Source organism: Hemicordylus capensis, chromosome 4, assembly GCF_027244095.1.
Source record: "Hemicordylus capensis ecotype Gifberg chromosome 4, rHemCap1.1.pri, whole genome shotgun sequence".
In the NCBI taxonomy this organism is placed as follows: Eukaryota; Metazoa; Chordata; class Lepidosauria; order Squamata; family Cordylidae; genus Hemicordylus; species Hemicordylus capensis.
The window spans coordinates 151,677,755-151,701,333 of record NC_069660.1 but is presented as its reverse complement, the minus strand read 5'-3'; the positions used below and the strand labels follow the sequence as shown (position 1 = coordinate 151,701,333).

Below are 23,579 nucleotides of genomic sequence, written 5' to 3'. Positions count from 1 at the left end.
CAGTTTGCAAGCCTTACTGGGGGTCTGGGTCTTTTTTCTAGGCTCCGGAACTCATTAATCCGTTCCCAATGCATTCCTATGGGAAACCGCTTTTCGACTTACAAACTTTTCGACTTACAAATGTGCATTCGGAACGGATTAATTTCGTAAGTAGAGGGACCACTGTATTTTTAAGCCCGTTAAAATAACGGGCGCTAGTAGACCTTTGGGGCCAGCTATTTCCCCCTCGGCCGCACCGCGTCCTCCTCCACCCGGCTGGGCCCACCGCCTCCTCTGGCCGAGAGTGGGGGCCCTTTTCTGGGAGTACTGCCCCACTCTCTTGCCCTTTCCCACCCCACTCTCTTGCCCTTTCCCACCCCTCTCTCTCACTCTCCCCCTCCTGTCAGCCTCCTGCCCCAGTCCCTTCTGCCCTTCCCACTCCATCTTGCCCTTCCCTTCCCCCGCCCCACTCCCTCTTGCCCTTCCCCCTCCTGCCCTTCCCCTCCTCCTGCCCCACTTCCTCTTGCCCTTTCCCCTCCCTCTTGCCCTTCCCCCTCCCCCCTGACCCACTCCCTCTTGCCTTTCCCCCTCCCCCCTGACCCACTCCCTCTTGCCCTTCCCCCTCCCCCCTGACCCACTCCCTCTTGCCCTCCCCCTCCCCCCTGACCCACTCCCTCCTGCCCTTCCCCCTCCCCCCTGACCCACTCCCTCTTGCCCTCCCCCCTGACCCACTCCCTCTCCCCTTGCCCTCCCCCTGCATTTTTAAAATGTCTTCTTACCAGCCCACCGCTCCTCCTCCCGGGTGGCAAACAGTTAAGTTCCGCCGCCCGGTTCCGTCGCACCCCAGTGTCCCACTGGCTCCTCCTGGCCTCCACGGACTGTTCCACCGGCGGGCCCGCCACGCCACGCGGCCTGCCGTGGCCGCTGCTGCCGCTTGTCAGTCGTTGCGGCCGGCTGCAGGACAGCCACCGCTCCCCCCATTCCCACCTTTTGCCCCGGTATCGGGGCCCACTGCGGGCTGCCCATCCGCTGCCGGGCCAGCCCCGCAACCACCACCCGTCACCCCCGCTGCCACTGCCATAGGCCTCATCCACCGCCGCCATCGCTCCTCCGTTGCCCCACCGCAGCCGCCATCGGGCCCTGTCGCCCCGCTGCGGCCGCCATCGGCCCCATTCGCTGCCGCCTCCTGCTGCTGCTTCGCCGCCGTTTCCAACGCTCCCAACATGGCCGCCTAGTGCCTGCGGCCGTATCTCCCTCGGCCGTTCTGGGCATGCGCTCCGCGCATGCCCAGAACAGCCGAAGGAGACACGGGCGCAGACACCAGAGGACACGGGCGCACACCCAGGGACTTTATTATAGAGGATGAGGGTTTTCTTTTTTAATGTACAGATATTTTTTTTAAAAGTCTACATAGATTTCCAGCCCATCCTATCCCAAAGGCTGTGGCCTAGCACATCATTTAAAAGCAGCAGCCACACATAACCCCTGGATGTAAGTGTTGCATCAACTTAAGGTTCTCTCATGTTCCCTTAATAACAGGCACCACAAAGTAGTTCATAGAAGATGTGAGCAATGCACTCAGATACTGTGGCTCTGACTTTGGAAATCTTTAATTTCAATTTCTTTCCATTTCTAGCCCATAGTCTGTGTACCTGTTGTTGGTATATACTGACCTTATAGCTAATTGTGGAGCTAACAGTACCCACTTGCATTACATAATGTTCTCTTACTTGAAAACTAGTTTTTTCAGCATTGCTGTACAGCTTTGACATTCCAATAACTATATTAGTTTAGGAATTTGATCTTGTGTAAAGTTATAACATCAACATAAATGAGAAAATGTACTTTTAAAGGGAAAATATGCTTTTTATATGAAAGTTATTAGTTAAATAATTATATGGCAGGTTTATCAGCCTCTAGCCACCAGTATGCATGCTTGTCGGCAAAAGCAGAACTGCTGTGAACTGTTTTTAAAGGGAGAACTCAGGAGTGGAATCAGGAGGGAAAACACTAGTATAGGCACTGAAAGGCAGAGCTGCAACTTTCTCTTCTTGTTTCAGCAGATATTGGGAGTGCTTTCTTGTTCGTATGGCTCTTCCAGCCCTTCCATTAGCAAATACTTGAAAGTGTAAATAACCCTCATATGACTTAAAACACTGACAGATAAATGTTGGAGAGCTGCTACTAGCTAGGGCTCACTCTCTGATGGTGTTTACACAAGAGTTTAAGGGCGTGCAAAATTTCTTGTACTTACAAGAAATGCAATTGCCATGTAAAAACATAGAGTATGTCAGATTTAAGAATGTGCAGTACAGTGTTCTAGAGCAAAATTTCCACGTAGTGATTATAACAAGCTTTATATACTAAAGTGCAAAATTAAATTTTTTAAAAGCCCGTGCAACTCCAAAGGTCAAAAGCTGAGCACACCGTTTTAGTAAAAGTATTTCTCAAATATCTGGTTCAGGCACAGCATGTATGTGTGTGAAGCGGAAGGAAGTGTAATGCATTCTGACTGGATAATACACTTTATTCAGAATAGGTTTTGGAAACTCCATTAATATATTGGGACAAGAAACACAGAGTATTTATTACCTTTCTTAATACATTTATTTTAAAACAAAATTCCCAGTTTAGGTATTTGCGCAGAAGCACTGGCATTTTCTTTTCAGGCACCCTCAGTGGTGCAGGTGGTTAAGGATTGTCTGTGTTTCACAGTGTGACATTTTGGCCATCATTTTCTACCCAGTTACAGGAGCAGGCAGGGGTGGATAGGGGAATTTATGGAGGCCCAGGCAATATTGTGATACCAGCCCAGGGAGGCAGTGTCCAATGGTTCAGGGGGGTAGACTCCACAGAAAATGCTCTGTCAACAGCCAGTGGGCACAGATTCTCTCTCTCGTTCCTACATGCAGTTACTCTTCTGGGCTTTAGTAAGAGCTCCTCCTCTGCTGATGGATCAGAGAGGGAGGGAGCTGCCTGGTTTGTTTGTTTTTTGCCAATGCTGCAGATGTTTGCCTAAATGCAGTGCATTTTGCCATATGCCTCTATGCACCTCTGGACATGCATCATTAATGCAAGCTCCAGGCTGCCATGGATAAATCTGATTACTTGGATCCTTTCCAGACTGGCTTCCGACCTGGATGTGGGACAGAAACTCTATCCTGGGAGATAGACAGAGGGAGTGTAACCCTGTTGATTCTACTGGACCTCTCAGCCGCTTTTGATACTGTCAACCATGATACATTTCTCTGGGTTGGGACGTCTCTCTGGGTTGGGTCTTGGGAGCACAGTTATACAATGGCTCCGCTCCTACCTTGTATTTTATTTATTTATTTATTGTTAAATTTATATACTGCCCTTCATTAAAATAATCCCAAGGCAGTTTACAGCAAAATTTAAAAACAAGATTGTAAAAAAGACACAATTAAAATATTAAGCTAAAAAAGATAAAACAAATCTGATTTAAAATTTAAAACAAAAGCATAAACACAATACAGATTACAAACAGCAGCAGCAGAGACAATCAAATAAAAGCCTGGGTAAAAAGCCATGATTTAACATGCTTTCTAAAATCTGTGATGGAGACCGAGGAGCGAATAGCCACTGGGAGAGCATTCCAGAGTCTGGGGGCAGCAACAGAGAAGGCCCTGTCCCGCGTGCACAACAACCGAGCCTCCCACGGGGCAGCTCCAGATAAAACCCTAGCTGCCGCATTTTGCACTAGCTGCAGTTTCCGGATATTCTTCAAGGGCAGCCCCACGTAGAGCGCGTTACAGTAATCCAGCCGTGACATGACCAAGGCATGGGTAACTGTGGCCAGATCTGCCTTCTCGAGAAAGGGACGCAGCTGGCACGCTAGCCGAAGCCGTGCAAAGGCACCCCTGGCCACTGCCTCCACCTGAGCTTCCAAAAGCAGAGCCGGGTCCAGTAATACGCCCAAGTTGCGTACTTGCTCTTTCAAGGGGAGTGCAACCCCATCCAGAACCGGTAAAATCTCCTCATCCTGATTGGCTCTCCTACTGACCAACAGTACCTCCTCAACATTACCTTGAGGGTACAACTCAGAAGGTGGTGCTGCGGGATGCCTGCTCCACCCCCTGACCTGAACGTCTTCTTCACCATGCGCCCCCCCCACCTCTTAAGATCATCTGGAGAGGTTTGTCTGCAGTTGTTGCCAAGTTGTTTGGTAGCTACTCGGGGACGGGCCTTCTCCGTTGCTGCCCCTGGACTTTGGAATGCACTCCCTGTTGAAATAAGAGCCTCCCCATCTAAGGCAACTTTTAAAAAGGCAGTTAAGACACATTTGTTCACCCAGGCTTTTAATGAGATTTATGGTTTTAATTTTTAATGTTGGTTTTAAATCATTTTAATGTTAATGATGTTTAATGTTTAAACGATAGTAATTGTTTAATAGATTTGATGTTTTAAATTATTTTAATTGCAAACCACCCAGAGACGCAAGTTTTGGGCGTTATAAAAATATGTTAAATAAATAATAAAGGAAGAATTTAATTTGAAAAAAATTATAAGCTAATTCTGATTGTGGTTTCAGCTTGGATTTTTAAGTTGTTTAATTTGGTTAATTTTATTAGTCTGATATACTGTAACTATTTTATAAATGTGAGCAGTAATGTAGTGGAGGGGCGTGGTATAAATATTTTAAATATAAATATATAATGGGAGATCCTATAGATATGTAATATCTCTATTATGTTAAAACAATGTAATCTTTAAAATATAGTTGTAGACATGCAGGAACAAGTTTTTTCAACATTGTTGCTGGGTAGAAAAAGCTTATGCCTGCATATGTTGTAGGTGTGCATATGCAGAGTTTCTCTACCTATATAGAGAATTATACCCTCATTTGCTGCTTTGCAATATTAATCTGTGATATATTGTACTTGGAAGTCTGTTTTAGAATATCTTATATATGTTTGAAAAACTAGGAGCCCTTGGGTGACAGGAAAGGCTGTTCAAACTTACCTTCCCTGCCGATGATCTGTTAGTCCTTCCTGGGCACACATATCGCATACCCAGATGGCCTCTGGCAGCACGGAGGTGTGGGGATCAGGATGCATCGTCCCAGCCCCCGGAACTCAATCACTGCTTGAGTGCGCTGTGCATTGTGGGGATACCCCCAGTGACGGGCACCTGCCTGTCAGTTCTGCAACCACAGCTGAAAGCAGCCAGTGCTGCACAGGAGCAAGAAAATGGGGCCAAGGGAGCACTCACTCCCTTAACCTCATTTAAGAGGCTAGCTCTGCTGGCAGGTTTGCAATTGAGGCACCATCGAGATGGGACGTGATCCCAGCTGTTGTCACACACAGCCAAGCCTGGGCTCAGCTGCTTTAGCCCAAGCCCAGTTTGGGCTGCGCAAGTGAACAGCCTCTGGGAATTATATCTGCCAAAAATGAGGCAAAGCAAAATGGAATTGCTTATTAGCTCTCTGGTTAATAGAGAGTCCTGAGAGCTGGCTAGGAGATTGAGGTGCAAATCAGAGTTTATCTGGTTTGAATCTTGCCTCTGCCATGAACTCACTAGGTGGCCATGGGCAAACTGATCCCTCTCAGCCTCAGCTCCTCTGTAACAATATGGGGATAATATTTATCTTTGTTGTTAGGATTACATCAAGATAAGACATGAAGTGCAAACTCAAAAAGTGCTGTACATATGCCAAGTATTATTAATTTTCCTGATGTTTAGGCCGACTTTAAGATATTTTTCAGGATGGAAGAGAACAGAACATCACACTATAAATGCAGCATGTCTGTGGTTATCTATTTATATTCCAGCTTTTTATTAACTAGCTTGAACCTGCTCATCAAAAGTATGTACAGCAATGACACCAAATCAATAAAAAGTCACTATAGAGAATTTTATGCTGCAAAGTGTCATAAAATGATAGAAAATTGGGAGCTGCTCCCCTTCTCTGCTCCTGATAGCTGATGCTGACCAGTGGCCACAGGGGTGACCAAAGGAAGGATGTCCATTAGTTCTCTTCTTTGCTGCTGGTAGTTGATGCCCCTTTATCAGCAGCAGAGATGACTGGCTTTGGATCTTTCTTCTGATGCTTGCGTCTGATGCTTCCTAAGTCAGCACAATATCCATAGTACATATAAAAATAAGCTGCACATTTTGTCTATGGAAGTTAGGTCCAATGCTTCCAGATCATTGTATGCTTCCTTTGTAGCCATGTGTTCCAAGTGAATTCATTGTCCAGATCTGTGTTAGATTTTTAGATGAGGTGAATTTAATGTTTTTTCTTTCTGTGGCCTTTATGTGCTGCAGACTTGCTGTCTGAAAGTTGTTCAGTAATTCTTTCCACATGAAAAGATCTTCCATTTGGAATTACTTGCAAAAGTTTGGCTTCACTTAATGACTCATCTGGCATCTTTAAATGTCTGACAACATTTTTAGGTCTGGAGTATAATGGTTGCCTTCCAAAAGGGGGCAAAACATTGAAGGGAGGCATTAAATGTGGTGGCATCCTCAGTGGGGGCAATCTGCTATTCATCATTTGTGTTGGATGTGGAGTGTCTGAAGTAGACAGATAGTACTTTTGCAAATTTGGCACAGCAGTTGGGTTTCCATAGATTGGCTGAGGCAGGGTGTTCATAAAAGGAAACTTTTTCCCTGTTATGTTGTTAATTCGTTGTGCATTTTGTCTGTCCATCAGGGCTCTTACAGGCAAAACTGGATGAAAAGAAGTTGCATGTGGCATGGTTGTCACAAAACTGTAGAGGACAGAATGCCAAAGTCCACCACAGAGTGGGCTCAATATCACCTGAGGCCACATGCTAGCAAGGCTCCGTAAAGCTTCACAGTTCCACGTGGACACTGGGAAATCCTCTTCTGTGTGATACAGCTGTGAGAAATAAATGCAGAGTGTGATGTCTGGGTACTTTGTCAAGAAGCTGTAAATTTTGCTTATACAGCCATGTTCCGCCTCGTTGCAAGGGGTGTAGTTTGAATAAATAATTATGTAGGCAGCATTCTCACAAGTTTGGACAACTGAGTCTAGATAACCACCCATCCCAAACAGCATTGATTCTGGATGAATGTTGTACTCTGTGCAGTTTGTAGCATGGCCCTTTTGCATTAAGTTACCTGAGAAGTGCCTCAGTTCATAAAAGAGAAGGTGTTTGTTTTGGTGATGTATTGGCCCATATGGGAAGCCAAAGGCCCTGTGAAATTCTACATAAGGCACTCTTGCTTCTTCGCCTGTTTGTATGTGATAGGGGCACTCAGTGCAGTTTGGGCTCATTGCTAGCCAGTAATAGGGTTTCACCAGGGTGCCTTTATGTGACAGGTATTCTTGGCAGAATGTTTCCATTTCTGTGACCATACTGTTTGGGAATCTTTCCCCTGTTACTTTGACAATCCTGAAACAAAAAGGAAATTCCTAGTCAGTTCTTTCCCCTGTTCCTGGGAAGCTTTGATATTACACATTCAAGCCCATTTGAAACGGATTAATTTTGTTTGGAAAGGGTTTATAGCCTCCAACCCCAGTCCCCTGCCGGCTGATCCTCTCCTCAACTTGAAATGACCCATGACTGCTTTGCTTTCCCTGACAAGTTCTTAAAAATGCAAATGCTGAACTACACAGAACATATAGCCCTGAAACTTCCTCCTGTTCCCACAGCCCTAGCCACAAAATGACAAAGTATGCAATAAAAGCATAGCTTGCTTCCCAGAAATTAGATAAGATATGCTTTGCATTGCAGAAATGAAGCACAGTCTCTTTAGACTGAATAATAGAGCGATACTTACTGTCAGTGTCTCTCTCGACCAGAATGGCACTTATAAGCAGTTAACCCATGACACAACTCTGAGCTGTTGGATTTTTTTTTTCCCTGCTGCAAATTCCATTTTTCCATCTTCATCAATCTTTCACTTTAAGAGAAAATCTGTTATTTTTCTTCCTCAATTTGTTTCTAGAAAATAGTCTTGAAGGTTTGTCACTTATATATTGACATTGCTGCAATATGACAGTTTCAGTAGCTGAATAGAGAGGTGCGTGATTTTATTGACTCTTTCAGGTGCTAGGATACACAGATGTAAACAAGAGACGTGTCCTTGTTTGTGTTGCCAAAGGCTGCTTGGATCAGTTTTTGTGCCTGTTAAGAGCTTGATTATTATTAATGTGATCAATGTACATGGTGTTTTTACAGAATAAAATGAGGAGGAAAATACAAGCCTTTGCCCTAATGAGCTTACAAACTAAATGTTGACAGTGCAGAAGACTCTAAGAAGAACTGAGGAAAGGAATAGGCAAGATCATAAAGGGGAGGGAGGCAAAAATAGCAGGGATGAACATAGACAAATCCATGAATGGGTATGTATTTGCAAAATCAGAATAGGTTTGGGGTTTTTTTTTAAAGGAAAAATGGTCTCAAAAGAAGTAGAGAACACCTTGAGGTGTGATTGCAAAGTAGCTGAGGTTTTGCAAGGTCAGAAATAACTTCTTGCATCCCTTCTAAAGGAGAAATTAGCGAGGTATAATATACATGCAAATGGACATGTATATACAAAAACCAGTGATTAAAAACATAGCTCTAATAAAGAAGGAAAGCCAATGAGCAGAAAGGAGGACATTATAAGACCTTTGTCCAGACTTAAACCTGTATATAAGATAAACTTATACCCGGCTGAAGCAAAATAACAATATTTCCTAGGCAAAATTAGGATTCTAATATTAAGCAATGAGGTGTATTAAGGGGGATTCCTTTTATAGGATATGAGCCAAAATAACCACAAGATGGCAGCATAATAAAGATACTCTTAAGGAAAAAAACAAGATGACAGTGAGGACTGTACTTCAAGATAACTTGGTTTGATGTCTTTTTAAAAATTGCAGGTCATTTAGCTTATCTTTCTTTTACAACACAACAGAGTTTTCAGTCTCTCCTCCTAGAGGTTTTAACTTCTGAATGGGAGACTCATATAGGAGGATGTTATGTTTCAGTGGGCATGGATACATGTGACCTCTGTCTTATATCTGCCTGCCAGCTGTGTGAGCCTGCAGGAGTTGAAACTGACAAGGACCCTGTGCTCTGGCCCTTCAGAATGCAGTATCCTATCCTCATCAAATCAAACCCCCTGCTGCCTATAAAGAATGGAGCCAACAGGGGAGCAGAATCCAAATGAACTGGCGAATATAAACAGAAGGATCTGCTTTTCACTGGCTACATATTCTATCCCCCAAATGGGGAACTTTATGTCAAAGGAAGAAAACGGGCAAGAAAAGTGTCAAGCACTATGAAACACAACTAAGAGGATTTTGGGATTTCAGCTATTATTATAAACACTGGCTAACAAAAGCAACAACAAAGCAAATAAGAAAAAAAAACAGTAAAAACAATCTAAAACTCCATAAAAGGCAGCTAAAATAAAAGCACAAATCCCCTCTCTCCCAAATCACTACCCAACCACCAGCCAAGCATCACTCTCCCACAAAGGCCCAAAGAAAAACCCAGGTTTTGACACAATGCCGGAAGGATTGTAGCATAAGAGCCAAGTGGGCTTCTGTGGGGAGTGCATCGAAGTCAGCACTGTCACCAAAGAGGCCTTGCTCCTAGCAGATGCCTGCTGCACTTCAGAATTCAAGGGCTCTGGGAGCAAATACACTTGTTCAGAGTTACTAAAAGTTAATGTAGGCTCTGTGTGTTCAACACATCCAGTCTCAGGGGCCTTCCAAAACTGAAGCAACAGTTCCGGAGGCAGCTTTAAAATTCCTATAAAAAGCTTAGCTTTCCACTACAATTTTGTTTGAATTTGTTCTAAATCTTTTGTTTTTTTGTTCTTTTCTGGGTTGTTTTTTGTCTTTTTTTCTGTTAGTTTTCTTCAGTCCAATGTAAGTAAAGCAGGAGCTTTAAGAAAGAGCAGAGTGGGTCCTCACCTGATCTCCGCCGCCCCATGCAGCTTCCTGCTGGGGCAGCACACATCCCAAGTACCCACTTGTGGCACCAGCAGCACACACATGGTGTCTATGCATGCGTGGGTACCATTTGCATGGTAACCATGCAAATGGTGCCTGTTCATGTCTTAATGGTGCCTGCTCAGGTCTCCTCTTTCTTAAAGCTCCCACTCACCACTCCCCTCCCCACAGCACCGAACCGGTTCAGAACTCATTCAAACCAATTCAGTGCCGAACCTGTGCTCGAACCTACAGACTAAAAACTTGAGTGTTTAAAATAAAAGTTGAGTTTCTTAGGAAGCTGAATTTCAGCACTTGGTACCACGGTTGTCTGCTTTTTCTATTGTTGTTCTGAATCCACACAGCTCTAGTTGTTATGATGTTGTGGACCAAAGGATAGTCCTGGAAAAGAAGATGTTTTTAATGCAAGGAACAACCAGCACCTTGTAGTTTTGTGGAGAACTCATCTGAGACAATTCTCTGAAATTTCTCCTTGGAAGAAATCCTGAAATATTTTTCAAATTTCATTTCCTCCTTGGAAGGAACCCTGCTACAGGCTTCTGTGCTCCTTCTCAGCATGATCTTACCCTCTGTACACATGTCAATTGGGACCTCATGCAATTTTTTGCAGCACCACTTCCTGGCCGGCTCTTGCATCCCAAGAAGAACTCGTCCCTTTCCCCAGTCGCCGCAAAAGTAGTAGGTTGTTCTTAGAATGCAACAGCTGGCCAATAGCCGGTGTTATGAAAGTTGTGCAAGGTCCCTGCTTGGTATATGTACAGAGGATAAGATCTTACTGGGAAGGAGTGTGAAAGCCTGCATGAGCATGTATATGGTGAGTAAGATTGTGCTTGGAACTTGTATGAAAGTTTTGCAGATCTCACATTTTATTTCTGCCTGGAGGAGCCCATGGAAGCAGTAACCATGCCTTTCCACTGTGTGTTTCGGTTTTGAATGCAATAAGCCTGCTACTAGGGTTTAATTACTTAAAATGGGGATAATGTGATTTATGAAGAACTGTGTTGCAGTGAAAAGAACATAATTAGATTAAGGGTTTTCATAGAACTAGGTGAAAGTTCATCTGAAAGGAGATGCTGGTGTTGTTTCTGCTGGCAATATAGCTCATGTTAGTAGAAGCTTCTGCCCCCCCCCCACCCCTTTACTTTCATTTGGAAAAGTTGGGTTTGGCTCCAAGGTGCTGCGCTTTTACTGGCTTGAGTTTTCCCATTACCACTCTCTAGTTGTACACTAGTTTATATGTACTATCTTTTAAGTGCTCGGAACTAAGGGTGGATAAGTACCTGCAAACACATAGAAAGTAAGTAAGCAGGCAAGTGGAAAATTGGTAGTCTGGTGGAGCAGAGGAATAACCTGGTGGCATCCCTCAGCAACAAGTTGCCCACTCTTAGTACATGAGCCAAATTGGGTGGTCGCAACCATATGGAGGGGGCGAATGCTTGTTTTGATTTTTTTTTTAAGGTCTACACCCCTGAAGATGGAAAATAGGTTGTAGCGTTGCAATACTTTGTTATCATGCTTTTATTGTCCTAACCATTGGGCCTGCAGAAGCCAAATTTGCAGTGGTGTTTTTAAAACCTTTTAAAGTTCTAAACAGACATTTTATTATACTATCACATTTTATTAATGTTGTCAAAGGAATGGAAATGACAGTCGACAGGAATATCCTCCTAAGATTACTCCATGGAAAGAGAATAATAATTTGTTCATTGTTACCCTAACCCTTTCCTCTATGCAAACATGACTGCAATTTTACCCTAATCATTTGTAGGTGGGGATAAAGAAGGGGTAATAACACAGAGAAAGCTGTAAGTGAAACAATGCTATCACTTATTTTTCATCTCTAAAGGGGTAGACATTGCCAAAAATCACTATGAGCATTTGTCCCCTGAGATTGTACTAATGGTCAACATTTGTGGACCTGGCTCATGCACTACTGAGGTAGTTCAGCAAATCTGGGAATTTCGTATCACACAGAGTCATCGGATTTGATTTCTGTTGTCCCCAGGCCAGGAAGATTCTGGGCAGTTGGGTAAATATCAAGAGTGTCTGCAGTACCTGCTACAGACTAACTTGGGGCCAAACTAGATGTGTAACTTGGGGCCAAACCATGTGCATTTTATTTATGTATTTCATATGAGGTGGTGGTGTGTGTGTGTGTCTCCTTTTCTGCCAGCCTTAGCAGTGAATTGAGGGCCAAACTGCACATTACATGAGAATTCTGTTACGGGGGGAAACAAGTGAGGAGTTCCAATACCATACAGGTTATTCTAGTAAGAACTAATCTGCCTACTTTCCTTCCACTACCTCTACAACAGGACTAAATTTGGTTCAGATCGAGGTCCACAAGTTAGATCTTTTGTGCCTCAAATGTTCGTGTCCACCATCTTGAAATGGGGTAGATGGCATCATCACAAACTACACCACTGAGGTGTCCCTGTGTGTCACTCACTACAACTGTACCTCATTTGGTTCAAATCGATTAGACAATCCACAGGTTAGCCCACTTGTGCCTCAAATGTTTTCATGTCCGCCATCTTGGATTGGGGTAGATGACATCACAAATTTTGCTGCTATTAATAATAATAATAATAATAATAATAATAATAATAATAATAATAATAATTCAATTTCTATACTGCTCTTCCAAAAATGCCTCAGGGTGGTTTACATAGAAAAATAATAAATAAATAAGATGGATCCCTGCCCCCAAAGGGCTCATAATCTAAAAGAAACATAAGACAGACACCAGCAACAATCACAGGGGGTACTGTGCTGGGGGTGGATAGGGCCAGTTACTCCCACTGGTAAATAAAGAGAATCACCACATTAAAAGGTGCCTCTTTGCCCAGTCAGCAGGTTTTCCTATGTGCCCCTACAGCTGTAGCAAATTTGGTTCAAATCAGTTAGGTGGTTCACAAGTTAGCCCACTTGCACCTCAAATATTTATGCATCCACCATCTTGAATTGGAGTGGATGACATCATCACAAACTACACCACTGAGGTGTCCCTGTGTGTCATTCACTACAACTGCGTCTCATTTTTTTCAAATCGGGGTGAATGATATGATCATAAACTATGCAATTGAGGTTTTCCCATGTGCCCCTACAGCTGTAGCAAATTTGGTTCAAATCGGTTAGGCAGTTCACAAGTTAGCTTGTTTGCACCTCAAAAGTTTATGCATCTGCCTTCTTGAATTGGGGTGGATGACATCATCATAATAAACTATGCTGTTGAGGTGTCCCTACAACTCTACCTGATTTGGTTCATATTGATCCAGGCGTTGCAAAGTTGATAGGGGGGACACACGGATGGAAATATGAAATGCTAAGTGATCTCATAACCCTACTGGAAAGTAGGCTAAAAACAGCTGTGGGCTCCCAATTCTGATCACGGCCATGAGGCAGAGCTCTAAGCCTTTGCCCTGCACCAATCCCTGCTTAAATACATGCCCCCCACCAGCATGGAGGAGAAAACTTGATATACAAAATATATGTCCATAAGTTTTCTCCAAACACCCTCCCTGCACTGTCATCTCAGTCAAAATCAAGGCCCCCTGCTGGTGTTTTTTTTTTTTTTTTTTAAAGATAGAATTAATGGAACAAATGTTCTTCTTTCAACTTGGTGAATCTTAAAACTATCCCCATCATAATACCCTTGGACCACCTCAGATATATTATAAGTTTGCTTTGTGTCAGACTATAAATGCATGAGTTATAAAGGCATGGTGCTAATAATATGAATGGCTGCCATCTTGTTTCTAGGGGATTCCCATTGGGATGCCCAAGAACACTCTTTCATGGACTGTATATTTTGTTTGTATCAGACTGTAAATACATGATTTTTGAGTGTAGTGCTAATAATTTGCCTCGCAACCATCTTACTTCAAGATGTTGGAATGAAATAAAAGTACTCCATTAGGATTTTCTCAGATCCCAGCTTGTGTACTGTAAATGATTTGGTAGGTATTGTAAGAGTTCTATATGGGTGGTGCTAATAATTGGAGTTAGAATGAATTTAGACTGAAATAAAAATGCCCCTCTCAGGCAGTGTCCCTTCTAACAGGGATCCCCAGATGTTGTTGACTACAACTCCCAGAATCCCCAAGCAAAAGCCATTGCAGCGGGGGATTCTGGGAGTTGTAGTCAGCAACATCTGGGAATCCCTGGTAGAAGGAACATTGCTCTCAGGATCCCTTAGGACTCTCTTCCATGTAATGTACATTTGATTTCTATTAGACTAAACAGAAAAAAAGAGGGGGCACATGACTGGTCACACATATCCATGGTTATCTTATAAGCTTTCCTCCCTAGTAACCTAAAAACCATGCAGAATTTCAATCCTCAAACTCCCACATAATGTGCAGTTTGCCCCAGAGCAATTTGTACATTGAAGGGCTAGTCCACTGAACACCAGTCACATCCTTCCATTGTCTGGCTCAGACACCATGCTTAAATTTCCAGACACCATGGTGAGCTGGCGCCTAGTAATTGTCAAGTCCTGCTGTATTAGGAACTGTCAGTGCTGAGCTTTGTTGTTGTCAGGATCCAGCAGGGTTTGCGGTGAACAGCATTGCCAAACAAGCCAGGTTTCAGGTTCCAGTATGCACAAACGAGGATCCAAAAACCTAGAAGTGGGGGTATGATCAAAGACAGACTGATGGTCAGGTTCTAGAGTGAGCAAACAGAAATCAAAGTGCCAGAGGTGTATGACATGGCCGAGGATGGATTGTTGGTCAGATTTCAGAGCAGGCAAACAAGGGGAGGACAAGTGTTTGTGTGTTATATATATATATATATATATATATATATATATATATATATATATATATATATATATAAATAAAATAAAAATCACACACACACACACCCCACTTGACTCCAGAGGCTCCAGGCGGTTGCACAGAATGGGTAGCCAAGCCAAGCAGAATGCTTATATAGCGTTAGCAGGGACCCTGATAGCTTCTCAGATCATGAGTCCTTGAGTTGGATGGCTGCAGTTTCCCCTCCTGGCTCCTGCCACTGCCACTGGACTCTGTGGTTCAGCAAAGCTCAGGTCAGTCAGTTCCTTCTCCTTGATATGATGCCTAGTCTCTCACTGCCCAATCGACTGGTGTGAGCCCACTAGTGCATTTTATAGTTGTGTTACATTTATGGAATTGCATACTCCCATAAATAAAATTAAATTAAAAACATCGTCAACTGTTACATTTGGCTTCATGACTGCAACCCGGTGAAGCTCATATTCAGGATGCAATGTAAACAACTGGGGTTTTCTTTGACATCTCCATTGCAGCTGTTTGCACTGCTGAAAGCAAGGGGGCATATGGTGAAATATGGAAAGAAACTTCTGCATTTTCTGTCAGCATTTTATTCTGTTATTTTCATCATGGTGGTCTCTGGATCACAGTTTAAGAACCTCTGGTCTAGCTCCATGTTGTACACAATTTACACATTTGCTTTTTCTTTGTAATGCTGATTGACAGTATTCATAAGTAGTTATATCTTAGGACTATAAACATTGGAATTCCATAGAGTTGACACTTGCATTGCAAGAAAATAGTCATGTACTAGTGGCTTGCTTATTTATTTGAAATTAAGTTACAGGCTTTTTACTAGACTCCACTTACATTTACTGTGGGGACTGTAAGACAATAGAATATTGTTATTGCTGGAATCACTGGTAATTTGCTACATAATTTGTCAATGTCCTTCTTTCAGGCCAGATGTAATAGTACGCTTGTTCTTGGAACAACAAGGGGTCATAAATTGTACAGTGCAAAGCTCTTTACACTTGATTTTGTCTGTGTGGGAGAGTTTGCAATGCTAAAGTCATTTTAGGATGTGCTCTTTATTTATATTGTTAAAGATGCTGGAATACCATTCTTGGTTAGTCTGAAAGGTTGCTAATAGCCCAGGATAATTAACTGATCTTTCATCAATGGAAGATAATGACAGGAGTTGCTTTCCTGATGGCTAGAAATCACTCTCCAGCTTTTGGAATGCAACACCCATCAGAGTTTGGGAAATTGACAACATCCAGATAGTAGAAAGGGGTGGTTGTAGCTGCTCCTCCATTTCTTCTACTAATGAGTCTCCTCTTGCTACTCCCTCCACGACTCTGTTGTTACACACCTTCTATCTTGTTTCCTGTTGAGACTATTTTCTGGTACTGTATGGGGTATCCTATGTCATCCCAGATTAGCACATGGCTGTTAGGATCAGAGCCCTGGGATGCTTGGAGCCAATTTAAATAATATCCTTAAAATGTTAGTCAACATGAGTGAGATTCTGTTATCTTTGGGATTTGCAGTGATGTGCCATAGCCTAGTTTCCAGTCTATTGTGTGGGTGTTTTTCCTTTTCCTTTAAGAACCCAGTGAATCTGAACATTTGTGGAACCATTTTCAAGACAATTCAACATGTAAAAATGCAAAACACGACTGACTTTGCAATAAAAGATAGTACAAATTAGCATTGCATAGCTGTCATGAAAATTAACTGGATCTGTTTTACAATTTTGAGATATTCTGTCATAATAGATAAATTCATTTATTTATATTGGAATGAAAAGAGCAGAGATATTTGTATAAATGGGATGCATTGTTGCAAAATATAGTGATGAATCAATCTAATAAAAGCATCCTCAGCAAATCTCCGCTCTTTAAAATTTATTTATTTATTTTATAGAACTTATCTGTCACTGTTCCACCTTCTTGTATTCAAGGCAACTAACAAATAATTATTTTAATTGTTAACTAATGAACTGGCAACTGTGAAGGACCCATTTTGCACTCCTTTATGGTTATATTATATGCTTTAAAATGACAGCCTAAGGTCAAAAGATTAGCCCAGGAAATCAGTTGTAGCCTGAGATGAAATGATTAACCCAGGAAGCAGAACCCAGAATGAAATAGCTGTCCTTCTGATTGGCTACTTTAGAGGAGGGGGGTGGGGGAGTAGTTTTAGAGTATAAAAGGCAGAGTTTGGAAAGGTGAAATGTTAGATAGGAAGAGTGGTAAGAGAGGAACAGACTTCTAGTGCTGTTACATTATGCCCTACTACCTCCCTCTTTTTTGTTTGCTTTACATAACATCCAACCTGATTAAGATTGAAGAACCTGAAAGTTTTTTTTGTGTCATTTTGGTTGGTCTGGTATTACTAGAATTGTGATTTTGGGAGCATCTCTAGCGAAGGAGTTCAGAGTCTGAGCTCTGCCCCTGAAAAGGCTGATTCTGCTTGCTGTTTGCTTCACTTTTGTCAGCGGGGCACCTGAGCAAAGCCTCTGTTGACAAGAGCAGCATATGAGCAGTTTAATATGGGGAAAGATGGCCCTTCAAATACCCTGGTCCAACGCCATTTTGGGCTTGAATTATGACCAGAAGAAGCAAACTGGGAACCAGGGTAAAATCTTTAAGCACTGGAACAGTATGTTCAAAGTGTCAAATATCAGTCAAAAGTGTGGCTGTCATGTTCTGGACTTGTAGTTTTAGAGTGCTTTTTTAAGTGTAGAGTGCATTACAGTAATCTAACCTGGATTTTACTAAGGTGTGGATGATGGTGGCTATGTTGAGCATGTCCAGATAGGGGTAAATAAATTGCAGTGAGCTACCAAGGGCTCCCTTAACTCATCTTGGGTCCTGGATTAAGTAGGCTCCATGCCACTCAGAAATCTCCACATTTTAAAAAGAAGAATCTGCTTTGTGGTTTATTTTTATAGCCAAATGTCATGGGGCGGAGGAGGGGGTTAGTGAGAATGAACGAACGATTGCATTAAATGATAGGCTAATTGACAGGAAGGGATGAAGAACACAGTCTTCTTAAATTTAACTGTTATTTTCAATTTTATCATGGTGTTATTTCAGATAATGTCATTAGTTCATGGACTGATTTGGCTGAGGATGCCATTATAATTAAAGAGCATATGGTCAGAGGAAGAGGATAGATACTTTAAATAATAAAAAGCTGGACAGAATTGCTAAACTGGACAAGTCAACATAATTTCTTATCAACTGCATGCCAAATTTTAGTATTTTTATTGGTGGTAAATTTAATGATTTCTGGTCCCTAGAATTCTGAAATTATTTGTATGCTTCCCAAGGATGAAATAGGCTAAATCAGAGGATGTTGTTGAACAAGCTCCACTTTAGAGGACTATGCCTCCCCTGCTTGAGCTTCTCCACTGGCAAATGGAAATCTACATCCAGACATCCCACAATGCAGTCTGTTCAGTGAGTTCAGGGTAGCTCGTCTCTTCTCACTGCATTGTTGCCGTATGTTACATCTTGTTTTTATTATTTATTATCTATTATATATTTATTTATTTATTTTAAGAGACAGGGTCACAAATACACTAATTCCATCCTAAAAGCTGCAGTTGAATTAAGGCATCTTTGCACAAATTTAAGTGCTTTTGATTGAAGCTGGCTTTATAGATTGAATAGAATATCATTCAATTTCTTTCTTGCTCTGTATTGCATAGATTTTGTTCCTTGGGTACAGGGCTGTCCCCAGTGTGGACAGAACAAAATGTCCCTATAACAAAATCTATGCAATACAGAGCAAGAAAGAAATGGAATAATATTCTGTTCAGTGTGCAGGCTGAGCCTCGCAAACTCTCTCCCCGCCCACCAGTGCCTGCACACTTCATCAGGCGTGAACACTCCATCTTACCACCATTTGCAGCTGCACACTCTCCTGGCCTGAGGTCACATACGCACAGCAGTTCTGTGCGCCAAAAATCACCATCTGCCTGTCCTCCTAGCTACAGCTCCTTGTTCCAAAGGGCATGTTGTTTGGCCTTGAGGGGCTTGATTTCTCAGTTTCAGAATTCCCTGCTTCTCAGGCTGTGGTGATTTTTTAGGATTCTCCCTGCTAAGGTCCCCCTCCCAGGGCCTTTAGGGGAGGGCAAGGGGGGGAAAAATTGCCGCACACATGGAGGGTGATATTCAAGGTATGGTTCAGTATCTGAAATGATCAGATTAGCTCTTTTCATTCAAGGCAGTAAAACTAATCAGTTAAAATATGACTCCAGGATCAAGAGTTATTCATTATTCTGGGTTATTACATTGACCCAGGGTGCAGTGGCTGAATCAGGAAGGTTGAACTCTGGATGCATGTGCTCGAATACATATAATGTATGTTATAGTGAAATCTTCAAGACACCCTGCACATGCTGATTTGCCCCCAATGTCCTAATGTCAAAACTAACTGGACTGATCAGTACTGGATGGGAGACCACTGGGAGCTGTATGGTAGCTGCTCTGAGCTTTCTAAAGAAAAGCAGGACCTAAATAAAACAAAATTTTTATTGTTCACTCCTGATGAAGTGTGCAGCCGCTGGTGGATGGGGAGAGAGTTTGAGAGGCTCAGCCTGCACACCTCCGAGCAGCAGCAGGACTCAAAGCCGCAGGTGGTTTGGGGTGCCAGGAGAGAGAGAAAGTGCACGTGTGGGCCACACTCCTCCTCCCAGCCCACTCCCCCTCCGAGCTGCAGCCATGATTGGCTCCAGTGGTGGGGGACAGACAGAGCCAACCCCCACCACTTCTGGCTGCTTTCTCCACTCCATAGAGTGGAGAAAGCAGCCAGATTTGGTGGAGGCTGAGGAGAGAGTGCACCCGCCTGCAGCCTGCATGCCTCGAGCAGCAGCACTCTCTGGGCTTCAGCTGCGAGGTGAGGTTCAGGAGTACCCAAGTTGGGTACCAGAGTATAGATCAATGGCTTGCCTGATTTCCTCCTTGGCTGTGTACTATAACTCAATGTCAAGTGCTTAAGAGAATGTTACCGTTGATAAATTTCTGAACTGTGCAGCACTGTACCTGATCAGGTGATGCCCTTAAAGCAGAAGGATCCCAAGTCCTTGTGTCTTTCTGCAGATGAGAGCCTGACTGCTGTAGTGTTTGAAGCTTGCTGATCCTGCTTGCTACAGCCCTGGCTTTGAATGTGGCCAGATCAAACAGAGGAAAAGAAGATCTGTCCTTCAAATCACTTTGTGAGTAGCCTCATTTCCTTTTCTGTATGTTTGTGTATTCAGAACATATAGTTAACAATCTTGCTGCAATTATGTACCAAATTTGCAGTTTTAATTCCATCCAGGCAATCATACTGTGGAGGCTCCTTATATGCATGTTTTTCAATGCAGTGCCTTGTGGGTTTTTTAAAAAATACCTAGCTCTTAAGATCAGTCTGCTCAACTGCACAAGAGGATGACTGTGGAGATGCAAAGGATACATTGCAGAGCAATGGGTAGCTTTCAATTCAAGAGAAAAGGGAGAGGGAAGCACAAATATTTGACAGCTGGGTGCTTTCCTGAACAACAGCATGGTTTGTGGTTGTGAGAGATGTGTCTTAAGCTGCTGTACTTGCATTAGGGATGGGTGCTGCTTGTCTCCTTAAGAGGGACATCAAAGTTCTCAGTGTCTTGAAGAATCTTGCCCAGCTGGCTGATTTTCTTATGAGGAACTCATTCTCTGCATCACCATAATCTCTGAGGTTTCTTTTTGTACTATGAAATGCTGGGTCGCTATGAAGTGCTGGAGTCTAGTAGAATGTACACCTTTGGCACAAAACCTCATTTGCGATTTCATAATACTGCTCCTGTCTGAGCTCCTCCCCAGGGCTAACATTGCCTTGTTCTGGGTGGGGGCCTGAAGTTCTTGTTGAGCCTGACTGGAGATGCCATCTTCTAATCACAATTTAAACAAAGGTTTCTTCCGTCTATTTGTGTTCAGATGGGATAAGTAGAGTTGTTTATTGTCTTTCCTTTAAAAATGCATGTATTACATACAAAACAAATGCATGTTCCCCCAGCATATTGTGATTCCCCACTCCCACCCACCCACTCACCCTGTGCAAATGCAAGGCTATGGTTGGGTGACTGGGAGTGCTTCACAGGTTTGGATGCTCTCCACCCTCCTTTCCCTTCCTCCCCTCTCTGGTGCAAATCCTTCCCTCCCTTTCATTTTCTGAGCTAAGCAAAGTAAGCATCACATCTGCACTGATTTTAATGCTAACCAAAGTTAGCACCAAACCAGTTTGTAAACTCATTTCTGCCCATAGCAGCAAACTGTTATTTGACACAAATCATGGTTAGTAACGCTACAATGGCAACCAAGGGTGAGGTGAATTTGTGTATGAGAGGGGAAGGAGTGTACAGACCTGCATGGCATTCTCAGTTTCTATGTCAGCATTACGTCTGCATCAGTGCCGTATACCATGAATCCATTTCATTACTGAGTTGCTCATACAGTTTTGAGAAAACATGACCAGATCATATTCACTTCTCTCAATGTTGTTTTGTCTTTTGTATAGGCAGCAGCATTCTTGTGCTGCCAAAGTGATTAGACACAGGATACATTGATGTAGGCGAGATGCCATTTTACTCTTCCGCCATTGTAAAACCAACCGTTCTGCTACGAGGTTTATTCTTCTTGTCTCACTATTCTCACTATTCTTTGCCTTCCAAATAGCTAGTATTTTAAATTTAATCTTTGTGTCCCTGTGCTGAACCACATTAATCACATTTCTTTATTCTGAGTTGATGGATACAGCCTGACTGATTTCATTGGGGTGAAGGTCATGATACTAAAAAGAGTAAGCGTATGCAATGTACATTTGAAACCCCATGGAATGGAAGCCACTTGGGGGCGTCCTGATCACAACCAGGGAAACAGCTTTTCTATTACACACAAATATAGTCCAGAAGCATGTTTTGAAAAGTGTATTTTGGCCTGTGTTTGGGGATTCTCTTCTGTGTGTCCAGCCTGTGATCCTGCAAGGAAGAATGAACCAGAGGTGTTTGGTCAGCAGTACAGTAGCCACCTAATGGCGCAGTGGGGAAGTAACTTGCCTAGGGAGCAAAAGGTTGCTGGTTCAAATCCCCGCTGTATGTTTCCCAGAGTATGGGAAACACCTATATCCGGCAGTAGCGATATAGGAAGATGCTGAAAGGCATTGTCTCATACTGCACAGGAGATGGCAATGGTAAACCCCTCCTGTATTCTACCAAAGACAACCACAGGGCTCTGTGGGCTCCAGGAGTCGACACCAACTCAACGGCACAACTTTACCTTTACAGTATCAACAAGCAGAATTGAGTGGTTGGTGTTCACTTACAAAGGTGGCTATGCTACCCATTGTCTTCCTGGCAGGGTGGTGGGGGCTTGTCTGTGTTTGGGCATTGGTAAACTCAGCCTTGCTATAAACCTCCCAAAGCACACACCCCCAATTTTACTCACCTGCTTCTGTGGTGTATATATTTTTGAAGAAAAAACTTTTTCACCACATCTCCACAGGCAGTGTCAGGTTCAACAACACTTGGGACCTCTGAGAATCAATCCATTCTTTATTACAGTCCATGACCAGCAAAGTAAAAATACAAAACATTTATAGAGATACATATCAATCTAATATACAGATTATTTAATTACCAAAACTACTCTCTCTATATTTAACTACAGAAATTATCCAATCACAAAATAGAAGGAGCTGCTGTTAAATCATGGCAAATTCTGGGTGCTGCAGCACAAAATTTAGCAACACTATAAGTAATAACTGGCTGCTGATCTGAGAAGATGAATAAAACATACAATTCATCCATCCCTGCAGATTTGATAAAAAGGGGGGGGGCAATTAGAACAGTTTGGAGCTCACAATAAAAAACACAATATAATAAAATATATAATTAAAATATAAATTATATAAAAATATAATAAAATATGCCCTCACTATTTCAATAGCTCCTTCACCACAAGAACATATGCACCCATTATAGGGAGTTTTCCAAAATCCTTCCGCACTGCAAATGGTAAGACATAGAATTACGCCACTGAAAATGCTCTCTGATGTTTAGGAATTGTAAGGGTAGCAAAATAATCAGCTAAACCATTGTTATAAGAAAGTGTCCAAGCCTTAATACAACTAGGGGCTGTATTTAAATCATTTTGTCTTTGACATCCAAAATACACTGCTTGAAAGTTAATTTAGCCTGCTCATAACCTATAGCAACCAGAGAACCTATAACTTGCAAGTTTCTTCATCAGGGACTGCTTCCATAAAGTTTGAAAATTATCTACTAACCGTCTGTGTTTAGGGAGGAAGAATTCTCTAATTAACCTCCCCATCCTTTTGCACTAAATTATAGGCACAGGCATTGCCAGAGTCGGGGGAGGTGGAAAGTATATTCACTCCACTTCGCCTATCAATGGGAGCAAAGGTCTGAGCTCCTCTCCAGGAGCTCAGTCCAACAAATCCCATCCCTGCTGTTCATCTCATCTTCTGCAGCCCGTGCCTTAAATAAAGCCCTACATTTAGGACACTCCTCCCCCCTTCCAGCTTGCTCCTTCTTCCCTGACCAGGCAAGTGGATTGGCCACCCAATCCCTGGTCTCCCAAGGGGCCTTTTTCTCCAACCCCACCCCCTTCACTAGCATTTCCACCCAAGGCTGCAGCTGTGGAGCTGATATCTTGGGCTGCACCCGCCCATCCCTCAGCATCTGTTGCCCACCTCTCTGAGTCCTTCCTGACTTCTGAAAGGTAAGTACTGGGGTTGTCCTGGCGACTGGAGCCCTCTGATTCTCTAGGCATGCCACCGTTTGACTGGGTAAACAACCCTGTCTCACGGAGGGGGGTAGGAAACCCCAACATTAACATCAACACAGTTAAACCTGA

The 23,579-nt window shown here is 42.9% G+C and overlaps 2 protein-coding genes across 8 annotated transcripts in view; one reads left to right on the top strand and one right to left on the bottom strand.

Moving 5' to 3' along the window:
* RGL1 (ral guanine nucleotide dissociation stimulator like 1) overlaps positions 1-23,579 on the top strand; it is a 190,225-nt gene that overhangs the window by 1,386 nt on the left and 165,260 nt on the right. For 5 of the 7 annotated variants that reach the window (XM_053245817.1, XM_053245819.1, XM_053245820.1 and 2 more), the window contains exons 2-3: positions 18,014-18,185; positions 19,788-19,903. The gene's annotated coding sequence lies outside the window, so the exon portion shown is untranslated. The remainder of the gene's footprint in view (positions 1-18,013; positions 18,186-19,787; positions 19,904-23,579) is intronic. The other 2 variants (XM_053245818.1, XM_053245816.1) reach the window with 2 other exon arrangements.
* Positions 6,112-7,312, bottom strand: APOBEC4 (apolipoprotein B mRNA editing enzyme catalytic polypeptide like 4). The gene has a single exon (XM_053245833.1). The coding sequence runs from the start codon at positions 7,310-7,312 to the stop codon at positions 6,230-6,232; it is 1,083 nt and encodes a 360-aa protein (XP_053101808.1). The 3' UTR covers positions 6,112-6,229.

Bases quoted from the DNA above. Each gene is read 5' to 3' on its own strand.
- APOBEC4 (XM_053245833.1), bottom strand. From the start codon at position 7,312: ATGGAAACATTCTGCCAAGAATACCTGTCACATAAAGGCACCCTGGTG.